We start from the raw sequence: 24086 nt of genomic DNA, 5'->3' as shown, positions 1-24086 counted from the left end.
TGGCAAATTTGGGAACCTTGCACACTGTTCCTTCCTCCAGGTCATTAATGTAAATTGTGACTAGTTGTGGGCCAAGGACTGGGGAACTCCACTAGTTACCTCCTTCCCGTCTGAAAAGGACCCATTTATCCCAAGTCTCTGTTTTATAGAAAACATTCAGTCCATTCTAACATACTTCCTCCGATACCATGAGCTTTAAATTTATGCCCCAGCCTCTTATGTGGCACCTTGTCAAATGCCTTTTGGAAATCTGAATATACTACATCCACAGGTTCCCCTCTATCAACTCTCCGTGTTACATCCTCAAAAAATTTAAGCAAATTTGTAAAACGTGATTTATCTTTCATAAAGCCATGTTGACTCAGTTTAATTATGTTCAGCTTTCCTAAATGATTAGCTATTTCCTCTTTAATTATTGACTCCAGCATCTTGCCAAGAATAGCTATTAAACTAACTGGCCTGTAGTTCCCTGCCTTCTGCTTGTCTCCTTTTTTGAACAAATGAGTTATATTGACTGTTGTCCAATCTTCATACCCTCCTGGAGTTTAGCAAATAATGAAAAATTTCAACCAATGGTCCACTGTCTCTGAAGCCACTTCTTTTAAAATCCTAACTTACAGTCCATCAGGTCCTGGCGAATTGTCCAACTTTAAACCCCTGAATTTCTCCAATACTTTATCCCTTCTAATTGAGATTTTTGTAAGTTGTACCATGTTATTTGAAATTAGCCTGTCTGATATTTTAGAGATATTATTGGTATTGGTTTATTATTATTACTTGTACTGAGGTACAGTGAGAAACTTGTCTTGCATACCGTTCGTACAGATCAATTCATTACACAGTGCATTGAGGTAGTACAGGGTAAAAATAATAAGAGAATACAGAGTAAAGTGTCACAGCTACAGAGGAAGTGCAGTGCTGGGAGACGATAAGGTGCAAGGTCACATCAAGGTAGATTGTGAGGTCAGAGTCCATCTCATTGTATAAGGAAACTGTTCAATAGTCTTATAACAGTGAGGTAGAAGCTGTCCTTGAGTCTGGTGGTATGTGCCCTCAGGCTCCTGTATCTTCTGCCTGATGGGAGAGGGGGGGGAAGAGAGAATGACCCAGGTGGGTGGGGTCTATGGTTATGCTGGCTGCTTCACCAAGGCAGGAAGAGGTATATAGAGTCTTTGGAGAGGAGGCTGGTTTCCGTGATGCGCTGGGCTGAGTCCACAACTCTCTGCAGTTTCTTGTGGTCCCAGGCAGAGCAGTTGCTGTACCAAGCCGTGATGCATCCAGACAGGATGCTTTCTATGGTGCATTGATAAAAGTTGGTGAGTGTCAAAGGGGACATGCCAAATTTCTTTCGCCATATCTTCCACTGATGCAGAAAAAAATGTATTCAACATATCTGCCATTTATTTGTTTGCTGTTATCAATTCACCAGCCACAGTCACTGGAGGGCCCATTTGCCTTAGCTGCCCTCTTACTATTTATATACATATCCATAGAAACGTTTACTGTTTGTTTTATACTACATGGAAGTTTTCTCTCAAAATTTACTTTCTAACTTTTCAATGTAACATTATCCTTTACCTCCTTTGTTACCACAGATTGTGCCTCTTTCTCATGAAATCCCTCGTTTTGATTGGGATAAACTTTTGCTCAGCATTGTAGACCTGCTGTTTGAGCATCTGCCTCTGTGCCTCTACTGACCAAGTCCACCTTGGACAACTCCTCCCTCATACCATTATAACTCTCCTCATTTAAATTGAAGATACTGGTTGTGGACTTGTGGTGTTCATCCTCAAACTGCATTTGGAATTCTATCATATTGTGGTTACTACTCCCTTAAGTCACAAGGTCCCTAAGTCACAAGGTCCCTTATTAATCCTTCCTCATTACGCAAGACCAGATCTTAAAAAGAAGTCCATTCCCGGGTAGGCTCGGCAATGTACTGTCCTAAAAAGCAATCCCTGATGCATTCCATAAATTCTTCCACGATACTCTTGCTGGTTTAGTTCATCCAATCAATATGTAAATTAAAATTTCCTATGATAACTGCAGTTTCTTTCGATCATCCCCTCGATAATTCCCCTTTGATGCTCTGACCTAGTGAGAGCTCACATTTTGGGGGTTGATAGACCACTCCCACCCTTGTCTTCCTTCCCCTGCTGTTCCATGATTTCAATCCAACAATTCCAAGGAGGGCTCTGCTTGTGTTCAGAACACCTGGAAACACCTGGGGTGGGAGGTGAAACAGTGTCCGGGTATAAGGAGCTTTACTCTCCATGCAACCCGTGCTGTCCTTGCCCTGGGAGTGCGTGATGGAACAGTGCAGAGAAAGCTTCATTCTGTGTCTAGCCCATGCCCAGAACTGTGTTATTGGACAGTGTGGAGGGAGCTTCACTGTGTGTCTGACCCCAGGAGTGTGTGATGGGACGGTGTAGAGGGAGCTTCACTCTGTGTCTGACCCCGTGAGTATGTGATGGGTCGGTGTAGAGGGAGCTTCACTCTGTGTCTGACCCCGTGAGTATGTGATGGGTCGGTGTAGAGGGAGCTTCACTCTGTGTCTGACCCATGTTGTTCTTGCCCTGGTAAGTTGTGATGGGACAGAGTCAAAGGAGCTTCACTCTACATCGAACGTGTTCCCAGGAGTGTGTGATGGGACGGTGTAGAGGGAGCTTCACTCTGTGTCTGACCCCGTGAGTATGTGATGGGTCGGTGTAGAGGGAGCTTCACTCTGTGTCTGACCCTGGGAGTGTGTGATGGGACGGCATAGAAGGGGCTTCAGTCACCGTCTAACACTTCCTGTTGCTTCCCTGGGAATGCTGGACCTCTGCAGGGCTGAACAGATGCTGCATGGTTGGAGGAGTTCTCCATTGCCCCTTCCGCCCAGTGAAGTGGTGGTACAAAAACCCAAAGATACTTTTCAAAGAATAATCGAGTTATACTTTCTCTGTTATCCTGGGATCGGTATTTAGCCCTGAGCCAATGTCACCAACATCTGATAACACCTTCATTATCATTCTCGGTGGGATCTTACTGTGCACAAGTAGCCTGTACTGTTTCCTACATTGCTTCAAAGAGTGGTTCGTTAGCAGTGAAGCATTTTGGCACATCCTGTAGCAATGCAAAGCACTATATAAATGCAGGTATTCTTTGTGCAGGTGAAACTATTGCTGCCTTCTGTCTGACGGAACCTGGGAGTGGGTCTGACGCGGCCTCCATCAAAACCACCGCCGTCAAGAGCGACTGCGGAAAGCAGTACATCCTGAACGGGGGCAAAATCTGGATCAGGTACTGGGATCACTGGGTGGAGGTGGGGACAGCGCTCTCCACGCACGGACCGGTGGAAGAGGCGGGCTCTAGCTCACAAACAGCAGCTCATTTCACATCTGGATTCAATTTTCAGGCCTGCCAAGTGTATTAAGAGATACGATAGTAAGTACAGATGGGATTAAGGTACAAGTTGTTCCCAGTGAATGGCAGGACAGGCTTGAGGGGCTGAATGGCCTTCCCTCAGAGCTGGTTTAGTGAAAGGGTAAGTGGTGAACAGTCCTTCCTCTGTTTAGTGAAGCGGAGAGTAGAAAACAGAGTGGACGCTGCACTCGAGGGATGAGAGAGCAACATCGAGGATGTCCTGGCACCAGTGTGGCACCTTGCAGCTTGTCCTCTCAGTGGTACCACATAGAGTCATGGACTGATACAGCACAGAAATGGCCCTTCAGCCCATCATGTCCATGCTGACGTTTTTGCCCATCTGCACACTAATCCCATTTACCCACATTGTATTCTATACCTTGCCTATTTAGTGGTCTGTCTAAATGTCTCTTAAATGCAGTGATTGTATCTGTCTCTACCACCTCCTCTGGCAGCATGTTTCAGATGTCAACCACTCTCTGCAAAAAAAAAGCCTACCCCTCAGTCCCCTTGAACCCTCCTCTCACCTTAAACCCGTGCCCTTTTGTTTTTGATACCCTCGCTATTGGTAAAGATTTTGACTATCTACCCCATCCATGCCTCTCATGATCTTAAAGACTTCTATCAGGTCACCCTTCAGCCTCCTTCACTCCAGGGTAAACAATTCCAGGCTATCCGATCTCTCCCAAAAACTAAAGTCCTCCAATCCAAGCAACATCCTGGTGAAACTCCCCTGCACTCTCTCCAGCACAACCACATCCCTCCTATAGTGTGGTGACCAGAACTGCTCTGAGAACAACAGAGCCGTCACTCTGTCTCCCTAAGTGCATGGAAATTCAGTCCCAGTCACTCAAAGCTTGTGCCAGCGTATTGTAAAAAAAGCCTCCAAAGTTTAGCCCATTGACTTCAGTAGAATGAGCTCCAGAGGGCAATGCATTGATATGACTAAACAACACATCCAGCACCTTCAACTGAGGGGATTGGGAGAGGAGAGCAGTGACAGAGAAGGGAAATTGGTGGATTGGAGTCAAGTGGGAGAGGAGAAGAACTGGGAAACCTGGACTGAGGAAGGAAAGAAAGAGACAAAAAGTGAGAAAATAATTGTATTTATATTTTGTTAAGAACCCTCTCAGCAGAATTTACAGCCTGCAGGTGTGCGAGTGAACAGTTTACATTGTTCCTGTTGCAGGCTGACTGGCATTAAATTAATTACCATGTTGTCTCTTGGCAACCAGCACAAGAGTCAGCTTTCTTGTGGCGAGTTTAGTTGGCAGTTAGTGCACACTTCGAGCACTGTTCACAGAACTAACAGAGGGTGTGTGGGGTGTGTACTGCAGTTGGGCCTGCACCTTCTGCCATTGTGTAATTCACAGCCGATCTCTTAGCTTCAACTTGCTGAGAGATTTGCCTGTTAAATTAGAATGTGTGTAGTGAACTCTTGATTGTGTGTTAGCAGGGGGCATTGGCATTTGGACCTGAATCAACGTGCTCTGTCTCCAGTGCTGTGAGCTTTTGTCCATAGATAAGACACCATATCCCTGGGTCTGTAGCTATTAAAGAGCCTTGGGGTAGCTCTCGTCTATGAGAATGAGCAGAACACTGTAACCAGATCTGTGTATTTTGGCAGTAACGGTGGGCTGGCAGATATCTTCACTGTCTTCGCCAAGGTGCCAGTGAAAGATGAGAGGACCGGTGAAGTGAAGGACAAAATCACCACGTTCATTGTGGAGAGAGGTTTCGGTGGGGTGACCAGGTGGGTCCGCCTGCAGGTTTAATCTGTGTTGATAAAAAAAATGTCCTGACACCATGGGTTCCTCTGGTCAAAGAGTTCCCCTCTGAATCCCTATTGTGCAGATTCTCTGTAAATTCTGTCAGGAGTAAATCCCTACCCACTCAGCCCAGGATTCTCCTTTGCCTCCATGCAGTGTTGGGATCATCAGCCTCGATGCTGTGCTCACACAGTGCTTCTGCCCCTGAGAAACAGCTACAGCTACTTCACATCTGCAGCCACCTCTCTCAATTTAACTGGAAAAAAATGATATTTATCGTTAAGTGCCAGCAGATGGCGATTTCCCCTCACACTCAAAGACCAAAAAATGTTTTATTGCTAATAACTAGAATTCATTTATAAACCCACCATCAGACAACTCTTGTAAGTGCAGCCAAAAGCTGAGGATGTTGTGCGTTTTACTTCTTTGTATGAATGTAACTTAAATGCCAAATGAATGGAGTGAGTTATATTGTAGATGTGCACATTTGCATTATATTTTGACAGGTTCGTTTAAAGCCTTTAATGTCAGACTGTCGGTGATAAATTCTGTGCAATAGTAAAAATTCAAATCAATAAGAAAAGTGGATGCTGAAAAATAAATGTCCATTTTATCTGTCACAATTAATTTTTAAAAAATTGAGTTTTTCAATATCTAATATTTATTAAAGGAGCAATCTATGAAACTTTGTCACACTGGTTCCACATTCCTCACCCTGTGGAGAGCACCCCTCCCCCACAGGGGTGTTTTTCCACCCCCCCGCACTCCACTCCTGAAGACACCATCTCACAAACAGACTGGGATAGAAGCAGTTCCTCTCGCTCTTTCACAGCATGTGACGTTACTGGCAAGGCTGGCATTTATTCCCCCATCCCTGAACTGGATGTCTGCCATTTCAGAGGGCAGTTAGGAGTTGGCCATTTGTTGTGAGCCTAGAGTCGTGTGACGGCCAGACCCGGTAAAGGTATCAGGTTTCTTTTCCTGAGGGACGTCAGTGAGTGGATCTGAGGGTTTTATGACAATCCTATAGTTGAGAACATGGAACAGTGCAGCACAGGAACAGGCCCTTCAGCCCACGATCTTGTGCCAAACTAATTAAATTAGTAATTAAATGCCTAACTAAACTAATCCCTTCTGCCTGCGCAGTGTTCGTAACCCTCCATTCTCTGCACATTCATGTGCCTATCTAAGAGCCTTTTAAATGCCTCAATCGTATCTGCCTCCACCACTGCCCCTGATAGCGCATTCTAGGCACCCGCCACTCTGTTTTAAATAAAAAAAATACACATCTTCTTTGAACTTACCCCTTCTTACCTTCATGGTTATCTTCACTAATGTGAACCTTTTATTCTCGAATGTGTATAAATTCCCTGGCTGCTGTGCTGGAAACAACCTCCACAGATACTATCTGAAGGAATGAGTCTTGGTTGTGGATGATGTATCTATCCCCCTACCGAGCTGGTTGGGTACAAAAGCAGCCAGTTACAGTGTCCCCAAGGGCCTGCTGTGGTTTAGCACAGAATTTTTTTGAAGTTTGATACCTTGTTCTGAAAGTCCTTGGTTTCTGGCCTGGAGATGTAACATCAGATATTATTTCTCCATCACTGGCTGTCTACACTTCACTGCATAGAATGTGTTCCAGTCTCCCCACACAACTCTCAGCTAAAAGTCATCACTTTGCACTCATCCCCATGTCACACATTGCTAATAAGTTTTTTTTGAAGATTACAGTTCCAGGTCTCTACCTCCACTGATCTTCAGCCAGGTTATCTAACTTCATTTCCAGGCTGACCATCACTGGAAAATTCAGCACTTACTGCCCTTAAGAAGGTGGTGGTGCGCATTGCTGTTGTTCCCGCCAGTGTGTCACTGCACACCAGACTGTGTCTGGAGTCTGCACTCTGCCCTGGATGTCAGGGACATCCAGACAAAGTCTGACACTTCAGTCCATCAGTGATAGATTTCTTCGGCTCCTTATGATACCCAGAAATAGATACCCTTCGAGCTCTGTGATCAAGCTCTACAACCAGCCCCACCTCCCCTGCTCCCTCTGCACAGCCCGCCACATTTCCCCTTCCAGTGTTTCCCCAATTCCCTTTGGAAGTTCCTGTTGAATCCGCTCCCACCGCCCTTTCAAGCAGCACGTTCCCAATCACCACAACTTACTGCGAGAAACATTCTCCTCTTCTCCCCTCTGGTTCTACTGCCCACCCCCTTCACTCCGTGTCCTCGGGCACCCACCCTCCTGCCCAGGGGACAGTTCCCCTCATTCACTCCACCTCAACCCTACCTGATTCCCAACATCTCCATTAAGCCTCCCATGAACCTGCTCTGAGGAAACAGCCCCATGGAACTGAAGTTCCTCCTCCCTGGGGCAATGGTTGATCCCCACCCCTGCTAAAGTACGGTGTCTGAAGCTGAACACAATTCTCCAGGTGGCACAGAACCTGAGAATATCATGAGGATTTATTGCACTCTCTGCCTTAAAGTGTCACAAGTCTCTGCTGAGAGATCATGTCCTTTTACACCTGTGATTCAGTGGTCCACCAGAGAAGAAGATGGGGATTAAAGCATCAAACACGGCAGAGGTCCACTTTGATAATGTGAAGGTGCCCGTTGAGAATGTCCTGGGCGAGCTTGGCGGTGGATTCAAGGTGGCCATGAACATCTTGAACAACGGGCGATTCGGCATGGCAGCTGCCCTCTCTGGAACGATGAAAGGAGTCATTAGCCGGGCTGTAAGTGTTCCTGATCCTGCTCCCTCGGTGAGGACTGACTAATGACAACAGAGCCAATGGACCGTTAGTCATATTAAACAAGTTCTTTTCGAGTTATGGATGGTTTTTGTGGGGAGGGCCAATTACACGAGTGTGTAAGTCCCAAGCTCCTTGTGAGTTCCTAGTTGCTGTTGTTCTGACCATGTTCCGACAAACTCCTCATGAAGCCCACTGGTGCGGTACCAACTTCCTACTGTTCCCCAGCAGTTACGCAAAATGTGAAGTGAAATTGAGAGGGTTGCCTGTAGATGTGTTAATTTAAAATGTTTTAAGGTTTTTCTAGTGTTTTTGTTTGGAATTTCTTACAAATGTTAATACTAATTGTTAAAACCAAATATTTTTCAACAGTAATTATGAATATTTTTTAATATTTGAGAATATCAGAGAGTTTGATAGCTTTTAACAGAAGTAAACCTGGAGATGAGGCTTAACTAGCTGTGAAGGGATTTCTGGAGATGAGGCAGTCATTGATGGCAGAAGCCCTTGCCCTTGGCACCTTGCCATCAGGAACCAACTTCGGGGACCAAGTTCTTGGTGTGGTAGGGGAGCTGCGAGCAGAACAGAAACATCCTGCAAGTCAGGTGTTTGTGTCACCAATATAGTTCTTTAAAAAAAAACTGCATTTCCAGTGCATCCCTTTCAGGGTGTCTCTGAGGGCTTCACAGTGAGGTACTTTGGCAATGTTATCACTGCTTTAATTTAGGAAAGATGGCTTCTATTTTGTGCACAGTAAGCTCCCACAAACAGTAAGGCGATAAAGATCGGACCATCTATTCCTCAGCGAAGTCTGTTGAGACATAAACGTTGGCCGCAGTAAATTGTGGATAACTCCCGAGCTATTCTATGAAGTAGTTCCCTGGGAAGTTGAGCAACCACTGAGGGGATGGATGTGGATCTGGACGGAAAGGTAGGGCCCAGTGGTGTAATGGGCATTAGTTATCCCTCAATAAGCACTACTGAAACAAACTATCCGCTTGTAATCATATTGCTGTTAATGGGCATCCTCATTTCATAAACAGTACAAGGTCAAAGCACCTTGTGAAGTATTGCCTGAGCTATGGAATGTGAAGGGACATGAGACACTGGAGAAAGGGCAGTGCATTCATTATGTAACGTTATCTGACTTGCTGAAGGATTAACCAGGTGTGGGTGGTTTGTCAGGAAGAGACACTGAGCCCACACAGTCTGGGGAAACCTGCTGCCCATGCTCCATCTCCGCTGATAGAGCTGATCCCAGTGGATGGGAAGCCTAGCTCACTGCTGATCACTCTGGCTTCCGTGAGACCAGGGGAAGTGAGAATATTCCTGTTCCTAACTCAGTATGTTGAGTGTCACCTATGACCTCCTCACCACTGTGAGAGAACTCCCTGCTGACTCTTCAACACCTGCTGTAGGTGTTAGCCAGCAATCCAGGAGCACCCAATGGGGGTTCCTGTTATTCATTGACAGGATGTGGGCATCACTGGCCTTTACTGTCCATCCCCAATTGCCCTGGAGGAGGTGGGAGTGAGCTGCAGTTCTTCTAGTGAAGATGCCACTGGGGAGAGAGTTCCTTGGTTTAAACCTATTGAGACGAAATGTTTCCAAGTCAGGATGGTGTGTGACTTGGTGGAGCCTGCAGGAGGCGGTGTTCCCCTGCACTTGCTGCCCTAGTCCTTTGATAGGAGAAATATACATGAGAGGGTAGATGGTCAGAATCTTTTTCCTCTGGTAGGGGTATCAAAAACAAAAGGGCGTAGGTTTAATGTGAGAGCAAGGAGTTTTAAAGGGGATCTGAGGGGTAGGAGAGTGGTTGATATCTGGAAGGTTCCACCACCAGCTACAATCGCTGTGTTTCAGACACATGTAAATAGGCAAAGACGTAGAAGGAAAGGGTCCCAATACAGGAAAGTGGGATTAGTATGGATGGGTAAAATGGATGCGGTGGGCTGAAGGCCCTATGTCTGTGCTGTACAGCTCTGTGGCGGGGGGTGGGGGGGGGGTGATGGGGGGAGGTTGGCAGGGTGCTTCTCTGAGTAACTGCAGCACATTTTGCAGGTGGTGCACACTGCAGCCACTGCACTGGTGGTGAAGGGGATGAACGTTTAGGGTCATGGATGGGGCACCCTGATCTGGCAAGCTGCCTTCTGCTGTGAATCAGCAGCTTCAGAGGTTGGGCTGCAGCAGGGGTTGTTGCCTGCAAGAGAGCTCGGCCTGCCTTTGCCTCACAGGCCCGCTAACAAGCAGGGACTTTCCCAGCCAGCTGTGGCTTTTCTGTGAGCTCTTCCTGTTGAAGCTACTGAGCTTGTCAGTGTGTGACTGTAGGGGGACAAGGTGGGCTGTGTGGGGGGTGCAGTTATTTTTCGAAGCTGCTGCTTTGTATTCTGCCTCCCCTTGGTGCTGGGCAGCACTGAGCCAAGCCTGGGCAGCCATTCCACTGACCTTAACTCCATCACAAAAGTAGATGATGATAGTATTTTTCCCCGAGTCTTTTGCTTTACCCTTCTTGTCCCTCTCACTCTTGACCCTTCTCCCCCTCAGGACTGGTATGTTAGTTGGCCACTGTAAGCTGTGCATAATGTGTGGGTGAGGGGTAGAATCTGGGGGGGAGTTGATGGGAATGTGGGGAGAATAAAATGGGATCAGTGTAGGAAACACAAGGAACAGCAGATGCTGGAATCTGGAGCAACAAATAATCTGCTGGAGGAGCTCAATGGGTTGAGTAGCATCTGTGGGGGGTGTGGGGGGGAAGGAATTGTTGATGTTTCAGGTCAAAACCCTGCAACGAGACCAGTGCAGTGTTCCTGTTATTGGGTGGTTGTTGGTCAGCAAGGACCCTGGGCTGAAGGGAATTTTCCGTGCTATAGGACACCCAGAGTGCTCAGTGACCAACAGGGTACTAGTAAAGTAGAGAAACAGTTTAGCAGTAAATCTTCCCTTTTTCTTCACTTTCAAACTGTGGGTGCCTCTGAAAGACCAACATTTCCCTAACTGAGCTTGTAATGTATTTGGGCTGAGACCCGGGATCCAGTACCGAAGGAGCTTGGCCCTGCGAATTCTTGTAGAAGAGCTGTTAAACCAAGGCTATCGCCTCCTTGGTAGATGTAGATGATGCTGTGGCCACTGTTTGAAATGACATGGTGCCCTGGGGCTAGAGTTTAGCCCTTGTCTGAACACTACCCCACCGCCTTTGTGTAGAAAGAAGTTTCCTGTTCAATAGCAGTGTATCAATGACATATCAAGCAACTATGGTGCATCTCTTTACATAATCAGTTGAAGCAGCGATTGAAGTATAGTTGGCTGCCTCAGCCACTGAGTCATAGAATCATTCAGCATGGATCCAGGCCCCAAGGCCAATGAGTTCATGCTGGCATCAAACAACCACTTACAATAGTCCTGTACTAACTCCATTTTATTCTCCCCACATTCCCATCAACTCCCCACAGATTCTGCCCCTCACCCTAAAGACAATTTACGGTGGATAATTAACTTATCAACTCGCATGTCGTTCTGATATAGAAGGAAGCCAGAGCACCCAGAAGAAACGCACGCAGTCACAGGGAGAATGTGCAAACTCCACACTAACAGCACCGGAGGTGGCAGGGTTAGTTGCTGGAGCTGTGAGGCAGCAGTTCCACCAGCTGCTCTACTCTGCCCATCCTATGTTACATAGAGCAGTTTTAAAACATTTTTTCTGTTGTATCTGAGGTTTTAAAGATAAAAAGATTGTTATCATTAGAATGTTTGGCAATGTGCAGTATTGTTATTGGGGAATGTTTACAGATTTGTACGACTGTTGTCAAGAAAAAATGTTACTTCTTGAGATGCAAGCATTGCTAGCAAGGCCAACATTTACTGCTCTTCTGTTGATGCCCCAGGTTGTAGCTGAGTGTTAATTACGTTTGTTTGTGTGACATGCAGAGGAGGATCTTGCTTCAGTGTAAATCCAAGCTGCTGTTGGTTATATTCATGAACCCCTGATGTTGGGAATCCATCTCTGAAGGTCATCAGTGAAGCAAATGGACAGTTCAGCTATTTCATGGTCAGTGCTGCTGGTGCTCACTGTTTGTCCCCAGATGTTTCCAATCTTATTTAACTGCTTTATAGGAATTTAAATTTGCACTTGGGCTCTGGGTTATGATCATGACCCACTAGCATAACCAACAGGAATGGGATTTACACAGAAGCAAAATGCTGAAGGTCCGGGAAATCTGAAACAAACAGCTGGAAATACTCAACAGGTCAGGCAGCATCGTTTTTTGAGAGAAAAATGTTTCAGGTCGATGATCTTGGATTTATGCAGAGCTTTGCATGCAGCTAAAGTACATGAGAGGTTTCACAGGAGCAACATCAAACAAAATGTAACACCAGGCCACTTCAGGCACATCTAAAAGAAGAGAGGGGTGGTAAGGTGCAGGGAGGGAACCCCTTGGGTCCGGGCTGAGACAGCTCAAGGTGTGATCGTCATTGGTGGAACGACAGAAATCGGGGGATGGTGGAGAATCCAGAATTGAAGGAACGCAGAGATCTCAGGACGTTGTAGGACCGAAAGAGATTGCAGGTTCAGAAACAATGATAACTTCCCTAATCAAGGTGTGCTTAACGGCAGACCAACGTAGGGAATGACGGCTGAACAGAACCTGGTGCACGTTAGGACATGGGGTTAGTAGAATATTACATGACCTCAGCTTTACAGACACTGTGCTAATCACCTTTTGCCAGTCTCATGTTCTCTGGGTAAAAGTATTCTCTCCTGAATTCCCCAGTGGATCTATTGACAGCCATCTGAATTCTGTGGGTGTAGTTCTGGACAGGCCCATGAGTGGAAGCACTCCTGCAACACTATAATAAATCTGGGTCGGAGCGGTAACCCTCGACTGTTTCTCCTTAGGTTGACCATGCTGCAAATCGCACCCAGTTTGGGAACAAGATCTACAACTTTGGTGCCATCCAGGAGAAGGTTGCCCACATGGCGATGCTGCAGTATGTGACAGAGGTGAGAGGTCAAGCAGCCACAGGAACACCAGCTGCTCAGCTGGAGGCTGCAGATCAACCCTTCCTACTGCACAGCGCACAGGAGATTTCCACAAAGAGACTAATCAGGGATTTCTGGGGTCTTTGCTGCTAACAAAGTTCTAGTTAAAGGATGGCCAATACAAGGAAACAGCAGCAAAGTTACACGCAGCAAGTAACGACACAAAAAGGTGATAAGTAGCCAGATTGGCGGCAGCGTTGACTTGTTTGGGAAATAAACACCAGGAAGCCAGGGAAATAACGGTGTGGAGTCCACAGGTGGGGTATCAGTTAAATGTTTCATCAGATGGGTCAGTGCTCCACTCAACTGTAGGACACTCCCTCAGTACCGTCCCTCCCACAGCGCGGCGCTCCCTCAGCATCGCCCCTCCCGCAGTGTGGCGCTCCCTCAGCACCGCCCCTCCCGCAGCATGGCGCTCCCTCAGCAACACCCCCCTGCAGCGTAGCACTGTCTCAGCACCACCCCTCCCGCAGCGCGGCACTCCCTCAGCACCGCCCCTTGCATAGCGCAGCGCTCCCTCGGCACTACCCCTCCCACAGTGTGGCGCTCCCTCAGTACCGCCCCTCCTGCAGCCAGTATGACAGTGCTGCATTCCCTTGGCACCGGCCCTTCCAACAGGGCAGTGTACCCTCAGTGAGTGTCAGCTTGTATTATTGCCTCAACTCTCTGGAGCAGGATCTGTCCCCACAAGGTTTTGACTCAAACGAGACTGCAAACCTAAGCTGTGGTGTACGGTGGGGGAACAAGGGGTAGCGACTGTCAACTCTATGAGCATTAATATTGCATTCCTTCCCCACAGTCCATGGCTTACATGATCAGTGCAAACATGGATTCTGGAGCCACAGAATTCCAGATAGAAGCAGCCATCAGCAAGATCTTTGCCTCCGTGAGTTGTCATTTGTTTGGTTTGTTGCTGCTCATTATCTGTTCCACTGCTCTGGTTTAAACAGCAAGTCAGTGATCCCAGACTCACTGCAGGACAACCTATAGCTCAGGTATCATCCCTAAAATCTGCTGCTTAGTGGCATTTCCATATTGAAAACAGATTGTTGGAGATACTCGGTAGGTCAGGCAGCCTGTGTGGAGGAAGAAATAAAGTTCTGGAATGACAGGTCACAGTCTCGAAATACAGGGTAAAACATTTGGACAGAGATGAGAAGGAATTTCTTCCTGGTGAGGCTGGTGGACCTGTGGAATTCTCTACCACAGGGTCAAGGGGCTGAAATATTTTTAAGAAGGAGGTAGCTCTTGATGCCTTTTGTATCTAGAAATCTAAGGGGAGAGAGCAGGAATATGGTGTGGAGATGAAGGATCAGCCATGATCGTATCGAAAGTACTGGTCAGGCTACACTTGGAGTGTTGTGTACAATTCTGGTCAGCGCGTGATAGGAAGGATGTGATTGCACTGGAGAAAGTGCAGAGGAGATTCACCTGGATTGAAGACCTTTATATTGGGGAGAAGTTGGATGGGGTGGAATAGTTTTCTCTGGAGCAAGCAAGGCTGAGGGGGTGACCTGATAGAAGTATATAAGGTTATGAGAGGCATGGATAGGGTAGATAGTCAAAATCTTTTTCCCATTAGGGTTATCAAAAACAAGAGGGCAAAGGGTTTAAGGTGAGAGGAAGGAGTTTCAAAGGCAATCTGAGGGGTAAGCTTTATACACAGAGTGGTTGATATCTGGAACGCACTGCCTGAAGAGGTGGTAGAATCTGATGCAATTACTATGTTTGAGGGGCATTTAGACAGACACAAATAGGCAAGGCACGGAAGGATGCAGTCCTAATGTGGGCAAATGGGATTACTGCAGATAGGCAAAATGGTCAGCATGGAAGTGGTGGGCCGAAGGGCCTGTTTCGGTGCTGTACCATGATGAATGATGGAGCAGGTTCAAAGGATCGAATTTTCTATGTTTCAATGTTAACAATTCGGGCCACTGATCTCTCATCGTAACTGGGAAAAACACGTGTTAGGCTGCAGAGAAAGTGGGGAGAGAGTGGAGAACACAAGGAAAGGTCTGTGGTGGGATGGCCACTGAGAGATTGAGTGGTGGAGCCCAAGAGAGAGGTGGGAAGATGAACACAATCTGAGCAGCCAGAGGAGGTGAGAGAGAAGCGATTGCTGGAATTGAGCTGAGGGACTACAGCGGCTGATTATGCTGAGTGTGGGAGAGTGTGATGTGTCCGGTCAGAAGATGAACAGTGTAGGTGGCCAAAGACGAGGAGGTCAGAGATAAAAACAAAATTCTGCAGGTAACATTCAGCAGGTCAGGCAGCGTCTGTGAGAAGAGGAACAGTCCTAACTTTTCGAGTTAAGACTTGATCAGAACTGAGAAAGAAAGGAAAAAAAAGTAAATTTTTTATATTACAGAGGGGGAAGGAATACCTCTGATAGAGAGAGACAGGGTTGCTGTGAGGACAAACTATTGATGAAGTAACCTGGTTGATGGATCAATGAGGATAGTTAGAGATAAAAAAAAATTGAAGTCTGAGAGTTTAGAGAGAGAAAATACAAACAAAAGGGATGTGAAAGCTGTGAAATGCAGAGCGGCAGCACTGCTAAGCAGGTCAGGCCGTGCTAATGGAGAGAGAAACTGAGCCAAGATTATGGAAGGATATGGAGTCTGGAAGGCTGCACTCAGAGGTGTGCTGCTGTTCTTCAGACTGACCTTGGGTCTTAATATAACAGTGTCGGAAGGCACAGACAGGTCACAGTGGGAGTGGAATGGGAGCAGAAAGCTCATGGTTGTGCCTGCCCACTGAACCCAGGACTGAAAGATAATTACCTGGATGGTGGGAAGGGAAGAGGTAAAAGGACAGGTGTTGCATCTGCAGTGAGTAAATCACTTCCTCCACTGAAGCAGTCTGGAAGGAAAAGCTCCCACTTCTTTGATATCTTACATGGCTTCAGGACATCACAAAATGTTTGGAGCAGTGAAAACTTCTGAAGTGTTAAACCAAGGAATGTGGCAGGCAATATGCACAGTGTCAGATACCACTTGACAATGGCCCAGGTCATCTGTTTTAGTGATGTTGGAGGAAGGATAAATATTGGTCCCAAAACTCCAAGAAACTTCTTCAAAATAGTGGTCATGGTTTTTTTTACAACCAGCTTAGGAGGCAGAAGGGGACCTTAATGTCTCGTCTGGAAGGTTTCTGATGGGGCAGTACTGAGGTAAAGCTGCACTGACAGCTTGTCCCTCGCTCAGTGTTATCAGTGTCAGCCTCGGTTACATCTCGAACCAACAACCTGACTGCTACTGCAGGCAGTTTGAGGTGTTCCATACCTTCCATTGGATTCTTCCACAGCTTACATAAGTTTGGAGAGTGGAAATGGGTTTGCCGTGCCCAGCCTGGAGCTAAATCCTTCTGTCGTGGTTCACCCAAGAATCCCCGTGATTGTCGGGTGACTGACTTCCGCTGCAGAGACTGAGGTGGGAGGTGGTAATGACTTGGATGAGGAGGTAACTCTGCCTTGCTCACAATGTCTCTACAGGAGGCTGCCTGGACAGTTGCTGACGAGTGCATCCAGCTCATGGGTGGAATGGGCTTCATGAAGGTCAGTGCCAGAGTTATGGTGTCTGCTGCCTCTCTGTGTCCAATTGTCTGCAAAAAAAAGTCTTGTGACTGGAGCTAACTAATTCATTGTACACTCGCTCCCCCCGCAACACCCCCACCGCCCCCCACTCCCTACCAGTCGTCTGAAATATCACATCAGGTGTCAGCACCAAACCACAACTCAATCACCCAGAAGCGGGTGTCCTATGTAAAACACTGGGGAAGGGGGTGTGAGTTGTTCCAGTCCCACAGGGTTGGGCCTCCGATTAACATCTCACTGAGGTCCTTCCCAAGAACATGAGCCAGGCCAGGCCATTCGGCCCCTAGAGCTTGTTCTATCATTCAGTAAGATCATGGGCAGCCTTCAAGCTCCATCTTCTTTCCTGCCCCAATCCTCAATGACCTTAAGTCTACTTATCGTATCCTTGGATACATTCAATGTCTAAGGGTCCTCTAGGAGTGAGAACCCCAAAGATTCACCACCCTCAGTGTGAAGTTTCTCTGCTCCTCAGTCCTAAATGGCCAACCCTTTGTGTCCTCTCAGCAGCTCCCTGTTAGTCACCACTCATTCTTTGAAACTCCAGTGAGTACTCCACCTAAGAGGTTCTTCACCAGTGCAGCACCCTCCTGACACAGTGCGGATCAGGAAGGCTAACGATATTGCCAGGGATACCTGCCACCCTGTCCATTCCCTTTTCTCTCTTCTACCTTCTGGGAGAAGATACAGGAGCTTGAAACCAGACTCAAGAACAGCTTCTTTCCTAGTGCTGTCAGACTCCGGAACCAGTCACCCTTCGTATCCCCTTCCTGGTGGTGCTGCCACTTTCTCGAACCCTTAATTCTACCTCTTCTGTTATTGTCACATCAGTATTTCCTTTTGCACTCTCTCAGTTTGCACTACTGTACTTTGCACCATTCCGTAGTTTTTGCACGTCACTGTATTGTTGTATTTACTGTTACCTTGTGTACTGGTTACTCTGTGAGCTTCACATGAACAAGGAATTTCATTGCACCCTGGTGTACATGACAATAAACTAATGTGAATCTGAAACTGATGCTGGTGTGGGGCCTGGAGCCCTGGGGCTTTCTAACTCGGGGCTCTCCCTTACAGTGAGCGCAGCCCCCGCATGCTGCAGCTTCTCGTTCCAACAACTAGATGTGCCGTAGAGACCTGGCGGAGTGGGTGGTTTGGGAGCTGTCCTGGGACAGCATTTGGCATCAGTGTGCTGTTAGGAATGACGGCTACCTCCAACCCGAATGTACTGACACTGGCAATCCCTAAACATTGTGACTTGAACAAGAGAAACCACGTTATCCCTCCTGATACACAACTGTAAAATCTACCTGGCACAGCTTTAACATCGTAAAGAAGCCAAAGACCTTTCACATTTAGTTTGGGGATGTACCAGAGGCCAGTGGTGGAGGGGTCGCAGAGGTTTCTGTGGGAGTTGGGCTGGTAGAGTTTACAATGGGGAGACCACGGGAATTTGAAGACAGTAGTGTGAATTTAATGATCACATGATGCAGTGATTTGCAAGTCTATAACTTGTTTTAGGATGCCGGGGTCGAGCGGGTGATGAGGGATCTTCGAATCTTCCGTATTTTTGAGGGAACGAATGATATTCTCCGCCTTTTTGTTGCATTGAATGGTATTCAGGTATGTGTTTTACACTGGTAGGTACTGGGTAAACTGTAGACTGAGACCGAGTGTCTTCCCACCTGCTGGCACCAAGACTTCCCTCGTTTGAGCACAGGAAGCCCAGCAGCTGAGCCCAATCATTTTGGCACTCGGATCCTTCAGGGGCTGTGGCAGGTGGAGCAATTGCCGCAATTGTACCAAACGCCTTCAGTCAACTGCACCTTCGTGCTGCCTGCTCTCTACCCCTCTCACTCTGGTGAAGCTTTAGGTGTTCTGCCTGTCCTCATCCTCTCTGTTTCTGATAGATGGACAACTGGAACTAGAACCTATGCAGTGCCTGTAATGAGGAAGTTGCAGTGGATTAATGTGTACGTACCTTCAAAGGGGGAAGGACAAGGGGTTTAAATTTGTCAGTGACCAAAATCTGGGAGGGTTGGGATGGAGTGAATGAGGGGGAACTGTTCCCCGGGGCAGGAGGGTGGGTGCCCGGGGGACAGGGAGTGAATGAGGGGGAACTGTTCCCGGGGCAGGAGGGTGGGTGCCCGGGGGACAGGGAGTGAATGAGGGGGAACTGTTCCCGGGGCAGGAGGGTGGGTGCCCGGGGGACAGGGAGTGAAGGGGGTGGGCAGAAGAACCGGGGGGAGAAGAGGAGAGCGTTTCATTGTTGTGATCGGGAACGTGCTGCCTGGAGGGGCGGTGAGAGCAGATTCAACAGGAACCGGGAGGCAATGGGAGGGACACTGGAAGGGGAAACATGCTGGGATGTGGGGAGAGAGCAGAGGAGGGACGGCTGGTTGCTCACAGAGCCCGCACAAGCTCACTGGGCTGAATGGTATCATTCCAACAGGGGAGATGTGGCCCAACTGATGGAACAGCCTCCTGATGAAGGGGTGCAGGTGGTGTGGAAGGGATCCACGGCTCCCAACTGGTAGATGCATATCAATACAGGTGAGGACTGAATCAGTCCAACTTGTGACACACTCTGTAGTTTAATGGCCTATTTAGCAAGGGGTCAAGAAGAGGGAATGGTTGAGGCCGTTCAGTTCCTCAAGGCCAGAGGTAATGAGCTAGAGGGAGAGGCAAGAGGTCTACAATTTTCTCCTTCCCTCGTGAGAGCACCATCTTTGGGTGCAGGTCAGGCTGGCTAACCCTTCCTGGGTGATTCATACTACCCTCTTAGTTCTGGGGATAACTATCAACGGGCAGTAAATGAGGCAGTAAATTATGACACAATATAGAATTCTGCTAACTGTTCCTCACCTGGGATGAAAAACACGATGATGCTGGAGGACCTCAGCGGGCCAGGCAGCATCCATGGAGAACAGCAGGCATCAACGTTTCGGGTCAGGACCCTTCTTCAGGGCTGAAGATAGGAAAAGGGGAAGCCCGATATATAGGAGAGAAAAGCAGAGCAGTGATAGGTGGACAAAAGAGGGGAGGCAGGGTGGGCACAGGGTGGTGATAGGTAGATGCAGGTAAAGAGATAGTGATAGGCAGGTGAGGGGGGAGGAGGGGAGAGCAGATCAACCAGGGATGGGTCAAAGTGAGGAGAGTAAGAGGGGGAGAAAAGGCAGAATAAAGAGAGGGAGGCTGGGAGAGGGAAGAAGAGAAGAAGCATGGTTGGAGGGGGGGTGGGGGTTACTTAAAGTGGGAGAACTCAATGTTCATGCCGTTAGGCTGCAGGGTTCCAAGATGGAAAATCCTCACCTGCGATGAATGGGTCTCAGATCCCCAATGATTTTCCTTCCCAACAAGCATTCAAACAGTTGGTCAAGGAAGATGCACTGATCACCAAGTAATGTAGACCCATTACAAGGAGGGATGGGGAGTGAAGTGCTGGGCCACTGGATTGAATGGCAGGAGTTTTGGGATTCTCCCACCTGACCCCTCCCTAGCTGTGGGTACCCGAGAGTTAGTATCAGTCTCCCCAATCCTTCCGCCTGCAATCACCTGGGCAGCACAACGGTCCAGCAGGTTGTACTGCTGCCTCACAGCTCCAGCGACCAGGGTCAATCCTGACCTCCGCTGCTGTCTTTGTGAAGATTGCATGTTCTCCCTGTGACTGCGTGGTGCTCCAGTTTCCTCTCCCAAAGGTGTGCAGGTCAGCAGTTCACTGCCTGCTGTAAATGACCCTGGGTGGTGGGAAAGTCAGGGGGAATTGACGGGCCTGTGAGAGAGAATAGGTTATAGTGAAAAACTGGAGGAATGGGACTGATGGGACTGCTCTGAGAGCTGGCATAGGCTCAATAGCCATGTACACTGTAAAACAGCATTAGTCACAGGCGCCGGTCTTTGCCACATGCAGGTCTGGAACAGCCACAATTCTCTCTCTGCCTTGTCTTGTGCCCTACATACGTCTCCCAGTAACTACCCCGTCTCTGCCACCTGTTCTGATGCCTTCTAACCTTCTGCTGGACCTGCTGCCTGCAGGGTTTGTAGGAAAGGTGCTTGCCCTGAGAAAGGCAGTGTAAAAGTGCCAGGCAGAACTGGACTAATGGTCTCCCCATTAATGCACACAGAATGCTGGGAACCATCTGAAAGGTCTCCAGCAGGCATTGAAGAACCCTGTGGGGAACGCCACCCTGCTGATGAGCGAAGTCGGCAAGCGAGCACGGAGGTGAGTGACTGCACGCCACCGAAGGGCCTCTGGCATCACACCGGGCATTGTGCAAAAGCAAGCTGCTCCTCTTCAAGCTGGGAAAATCCCTGAGGAAGCATTCCCATCTCCAAGTCAGAGGTCAGGGAGTTCAACCCCTGCTATGGGACGCTCCTGGTGAGTGTGAACTGCACTGATGTCAGCAGGAGACTCCAGTCTGATGAGTGACCCCCATTCATTGGATGAAGCTGTGGGATCCCAGTAAACACTGCTTATCAGGTGTGGGGGGTGGATGGGGGTGTTGTGTAATGGACTGCTGTTATTCCAGCAGGTGTGATGTTCAGCAGAGGATTATAGGTGTTCTCTGCTAGCTTAGTGAGTGCACACCCTCAGCCCAAAACCAAGAGAAAGACTGGATGATACTCCAATCTGTGAGGTATTTGGTTCACTAATCCTTCAGCTCTGACCTACATGTGACTCCAGACCCTTCTCACCTGCTCTCTGAAATCGCCACAGGTCTTTCAGTTCAAGGGCATTTTTGGAAGAGCAGTTGTGCCAAAGATCTATCTGTCCCTAGTGTGACTGCGTGGGGACGAGACCACCACTCATCTCACTCTGCAGTGAAGAAGGTGGAGGTTGGTCCAGCGCAGCTGTGTGACGCAGGACTCTGCTCTCCGGGCAGTTCCAGGGACTGACACTGACACAAACACCAGCCACTGCTGGAAAAGCGACTTGGGGAGGGACCCACTTTGCTCTCCTGAAACCTGCCGGTCTTCCAGTGCGGGAAGTCCGCAAGCGAAAGCTGCCGCCTGGCACATTGCAGGGTGCAGGAGTATGAGCTGAGGGACACACTGAAGCTCCATGCAGCCACTGTAAAAGCTCTGTGGGGACAGACCACAGTCTGGCGTCCTGCCGTCACTGGACACTGAGGGACGGACTGTGTCATAACCTCTCGGACTGCTTGTTCATGGAAATTATTGGAAGATTGATGTCTTGGCAATATAATGTAAATCTTGTCAGCAAGTGGAACAATCTGTCATACTGTGAATAACTACAAAAATCAAAAAAACTGCAGGTGCTGGAAATCTGAAATAAAAACAGAAAATGCTGGTAAAATAGCAGGTCAGGCAGCATCTGTGGAAAGAGAAACAGTTGGTGTTTCGGGTGAAAGACACTCTGTCAGAGCTAAGTTCTTCGACCTGAAAGATTGACTGTTTTTCCACAGGCGCTGCCTGACCTGCTGAGTCTTTCCAGCATTTTCTGCTTTTATGAACTCACTGTGTTGTGTATTTTCAAATTTATAAGTACATTTTTGGATAAATAGTTAATGGATGAATAGTACATGTCCATGTCCCGTGACTAAACTTTAAAACAGCCAGTCGAGGCGAAAGGACACTGGGCTGCCTGCAGTTACGTTAATGATGTTGGCACAGACATTGTGGGCTGAAGGGCCTGTTCCTGTGCTGTACTGTTCTGGGTTCAGGGGTCCCATGGGGATCTGTGCCCTAATTTCAAAGCCCACCCTCTTGGCAGGGGTATTCCTGGTTTGACTTCTCATGATCAAGCTTCAACAGACCGCAATCAGTAAGTTTAGGCAGCAACACCTTCACCACGATTATTTTAAGCACTGGTGCCCCACGAGGCTGCGTCCTCAGCCCCCTACTCTACTCCCTATACACTCACGACTGTGTGGCCAGATTCTGCTCTAACTCCATCTACAAGTTTGCAGATGATACCACCTTAGTGAGCCATATCTCAAATAACGATGAGTCGGAGTACAGGAAGCAGATAGAGATCTTAGTAACATGGTGTCATGACAACAGCCTTTCCCTCAATGTCAGCAAAACAAAAGAGCTAGTCACAGATTTTAGGAAGGGGGGCAGTGCACATGCTCCTGTCTACATCAATGCTGCTGAGGTCAAGAGGGTTGAGAGCTTCAAGTTCCTAGGAGTGAACATCATCAATAGCCTGTCCTGGTCCAACCACATAGATGCTATGGCCAAGAAAGCTCACCAGCATCTCTACTTCCTCAGGAGGCTAAGGAAATTTGGCATGTCCCCTTTGACCCTCACCAATTTTTATTGATGTACCACAGAAAGCATCCTATCCGGATGCATCACGGCTTCATACGGCAACTGCTCTGCCCAGGATCACAAGAAACTGCAGAGATTTGTAGACACAGCTCAGCACATCACAGAAACCAGCCTCCCCTCCATGGACTCTACTTCTCACTGCCTCATAAAGCAGCTAGCATGATCAAAGACCCCACCCACCCCGAACATTCTGTCTTCTTCCCCCCTCCCATTGGGCAGAAGATACAAAAGCCTGAAAGCACGTACCACCAGGCTCAAGGACAGTTTCTATCCTGTTGTTATAAGAATATTGAATGGTTCCCTAGTACGATAAGATGGATTCTTGACCTCTCAATCTACCTTGTTTTGACCTTGCACTTTATTGTCTACCTGCACTGCACTTTCTCTGTAGCTGTGACACTTTACTCTGCAATCTATATTGTATTACCTTGAGCTACCTCAATGCACTGTGTAATGAATTCATCTGCATGAACGGTATGCAAGACAAAGTTTTCACTGTACCTAGGTACATGTGACAATAATATTCCAGCTCCAAGCAGTTGGCAATTTTGACTCCCGGAGCTGATGGGAGAGGCCAGAGGGAGACGAAGCATTGTGCATGAAGGCAGGACTGGTATAGAATGGTGGCCCAGTCAGTGAGGTGAGTGTGAATGTAAGAGCATCACGGTTCTCCCACTCCACCTGCCTAAACCAATCTCCCGTTGTCTCTCCCTGCAGGAAAGTTGGACTGAGCACAGGCATCACACTGAACAATGTTGTACATCCAGAGTTACAGGAGAGCAGTGAGCTGGTGAGTGTGTGACTATCAGTGCAACGTTGTGGGTGGACATGGAATGATATGGCTCTGGGTGGCCTGCAAACGAAGCTTTTCACTGTATCTTGGTACACATGACAATAATAAACCAATTACCACGGACTAGGCAGCTCCCCTGTCAAAGAGTCACACACTCTGACACAGGGCCAACCAGAGTCCACTCTCAGGGCTCAAACATCTGACAAAGGGCAGAGGAGAATGGGTGCATCAACGAAAAGACATTTCTCCACTGCCCTCCCATTCCTCACATGAGTGAAGGACGTGGTCAGGTGTGTTCTCTGATGCAGGTAGATGGATACAGTAAGCAAGGGGGTAAAAGGTTATCAGGAGAGGTAGGAATGAGGAGCAGGCTTGAGGGGTGGAGTGGTCTGCTGCTCTGAATTGTGTTTGAATGACATCAGCCATTTTGTAGAGTCCACAAGCA

At 48.0% G+C, this 24086-nt stretch overlaps 1 protein-coding gene across 1 annotated transcript in view; it reads left to right on the top strand.

Annotated features, from left to right (window-relative positions):
• The window catches only part of acadvl (acyl-CoA dehydrogenase very long chain), a 61803-nt gene that overhangs the window by 21817 nt on the left and 15900 nt on the right, over positions 1 to 24086 (top strand). Inside the window, exons 8-16 of the mRNA XM_052044719.1 lie at positions 3153 to 3282; positions 5033 to 5158; positions 7714 to 7912; positions 12822 to 12926; positions 13765 to 13851; positions 16459 to 16521; positions 18076 to 18177; positions 20679 to 20776; positions 23566 to 23638. Of these exons, the coding sequence (XP_051900679.1) occupies positions 3153 to 3282; positions 5033 to 5158; positions 7714 to 7912; positions 12822 to 12926; positions 13765 to 13851; positions 16459 to 16521; positions 18076 to 18177; positions 20679 to 20776; positions 23566 to 23638 (983 nt within the window). The remainder of the gene's footprint in view (positions 1 to 3152; positions 3283 to 5032; positions 5159 to 7713; positions 7913 to 12821; positions 12927 to 13764; positions 13852 to 16458; positions 16522 to 18075; positions 18178 to 20678; positions 20777 to 23565; positions 23639 to 24086) is intronic.

Source organism: Pristis pectinata, chromosome 37 (assembly GCF_009764475.1).
Source record: "Pristis pectinata isolate sPriPec2 chromosome 37, sPriPec2.1.pri, whole genome shotgun sequence".
NCBI classification, from domain to species: domain Eukaryota; kingdom Metazoa; phylum Chordata; class Chondrichthyes; order Rhinopristiformes; family Pristidae; genus Pristis; species Pristis pectinata.
The sequence above is the reverse complement of the archived record's forward strand: the minus strand, read 5'-3'. Positions and strand labels throughout refer to the sequence as shown.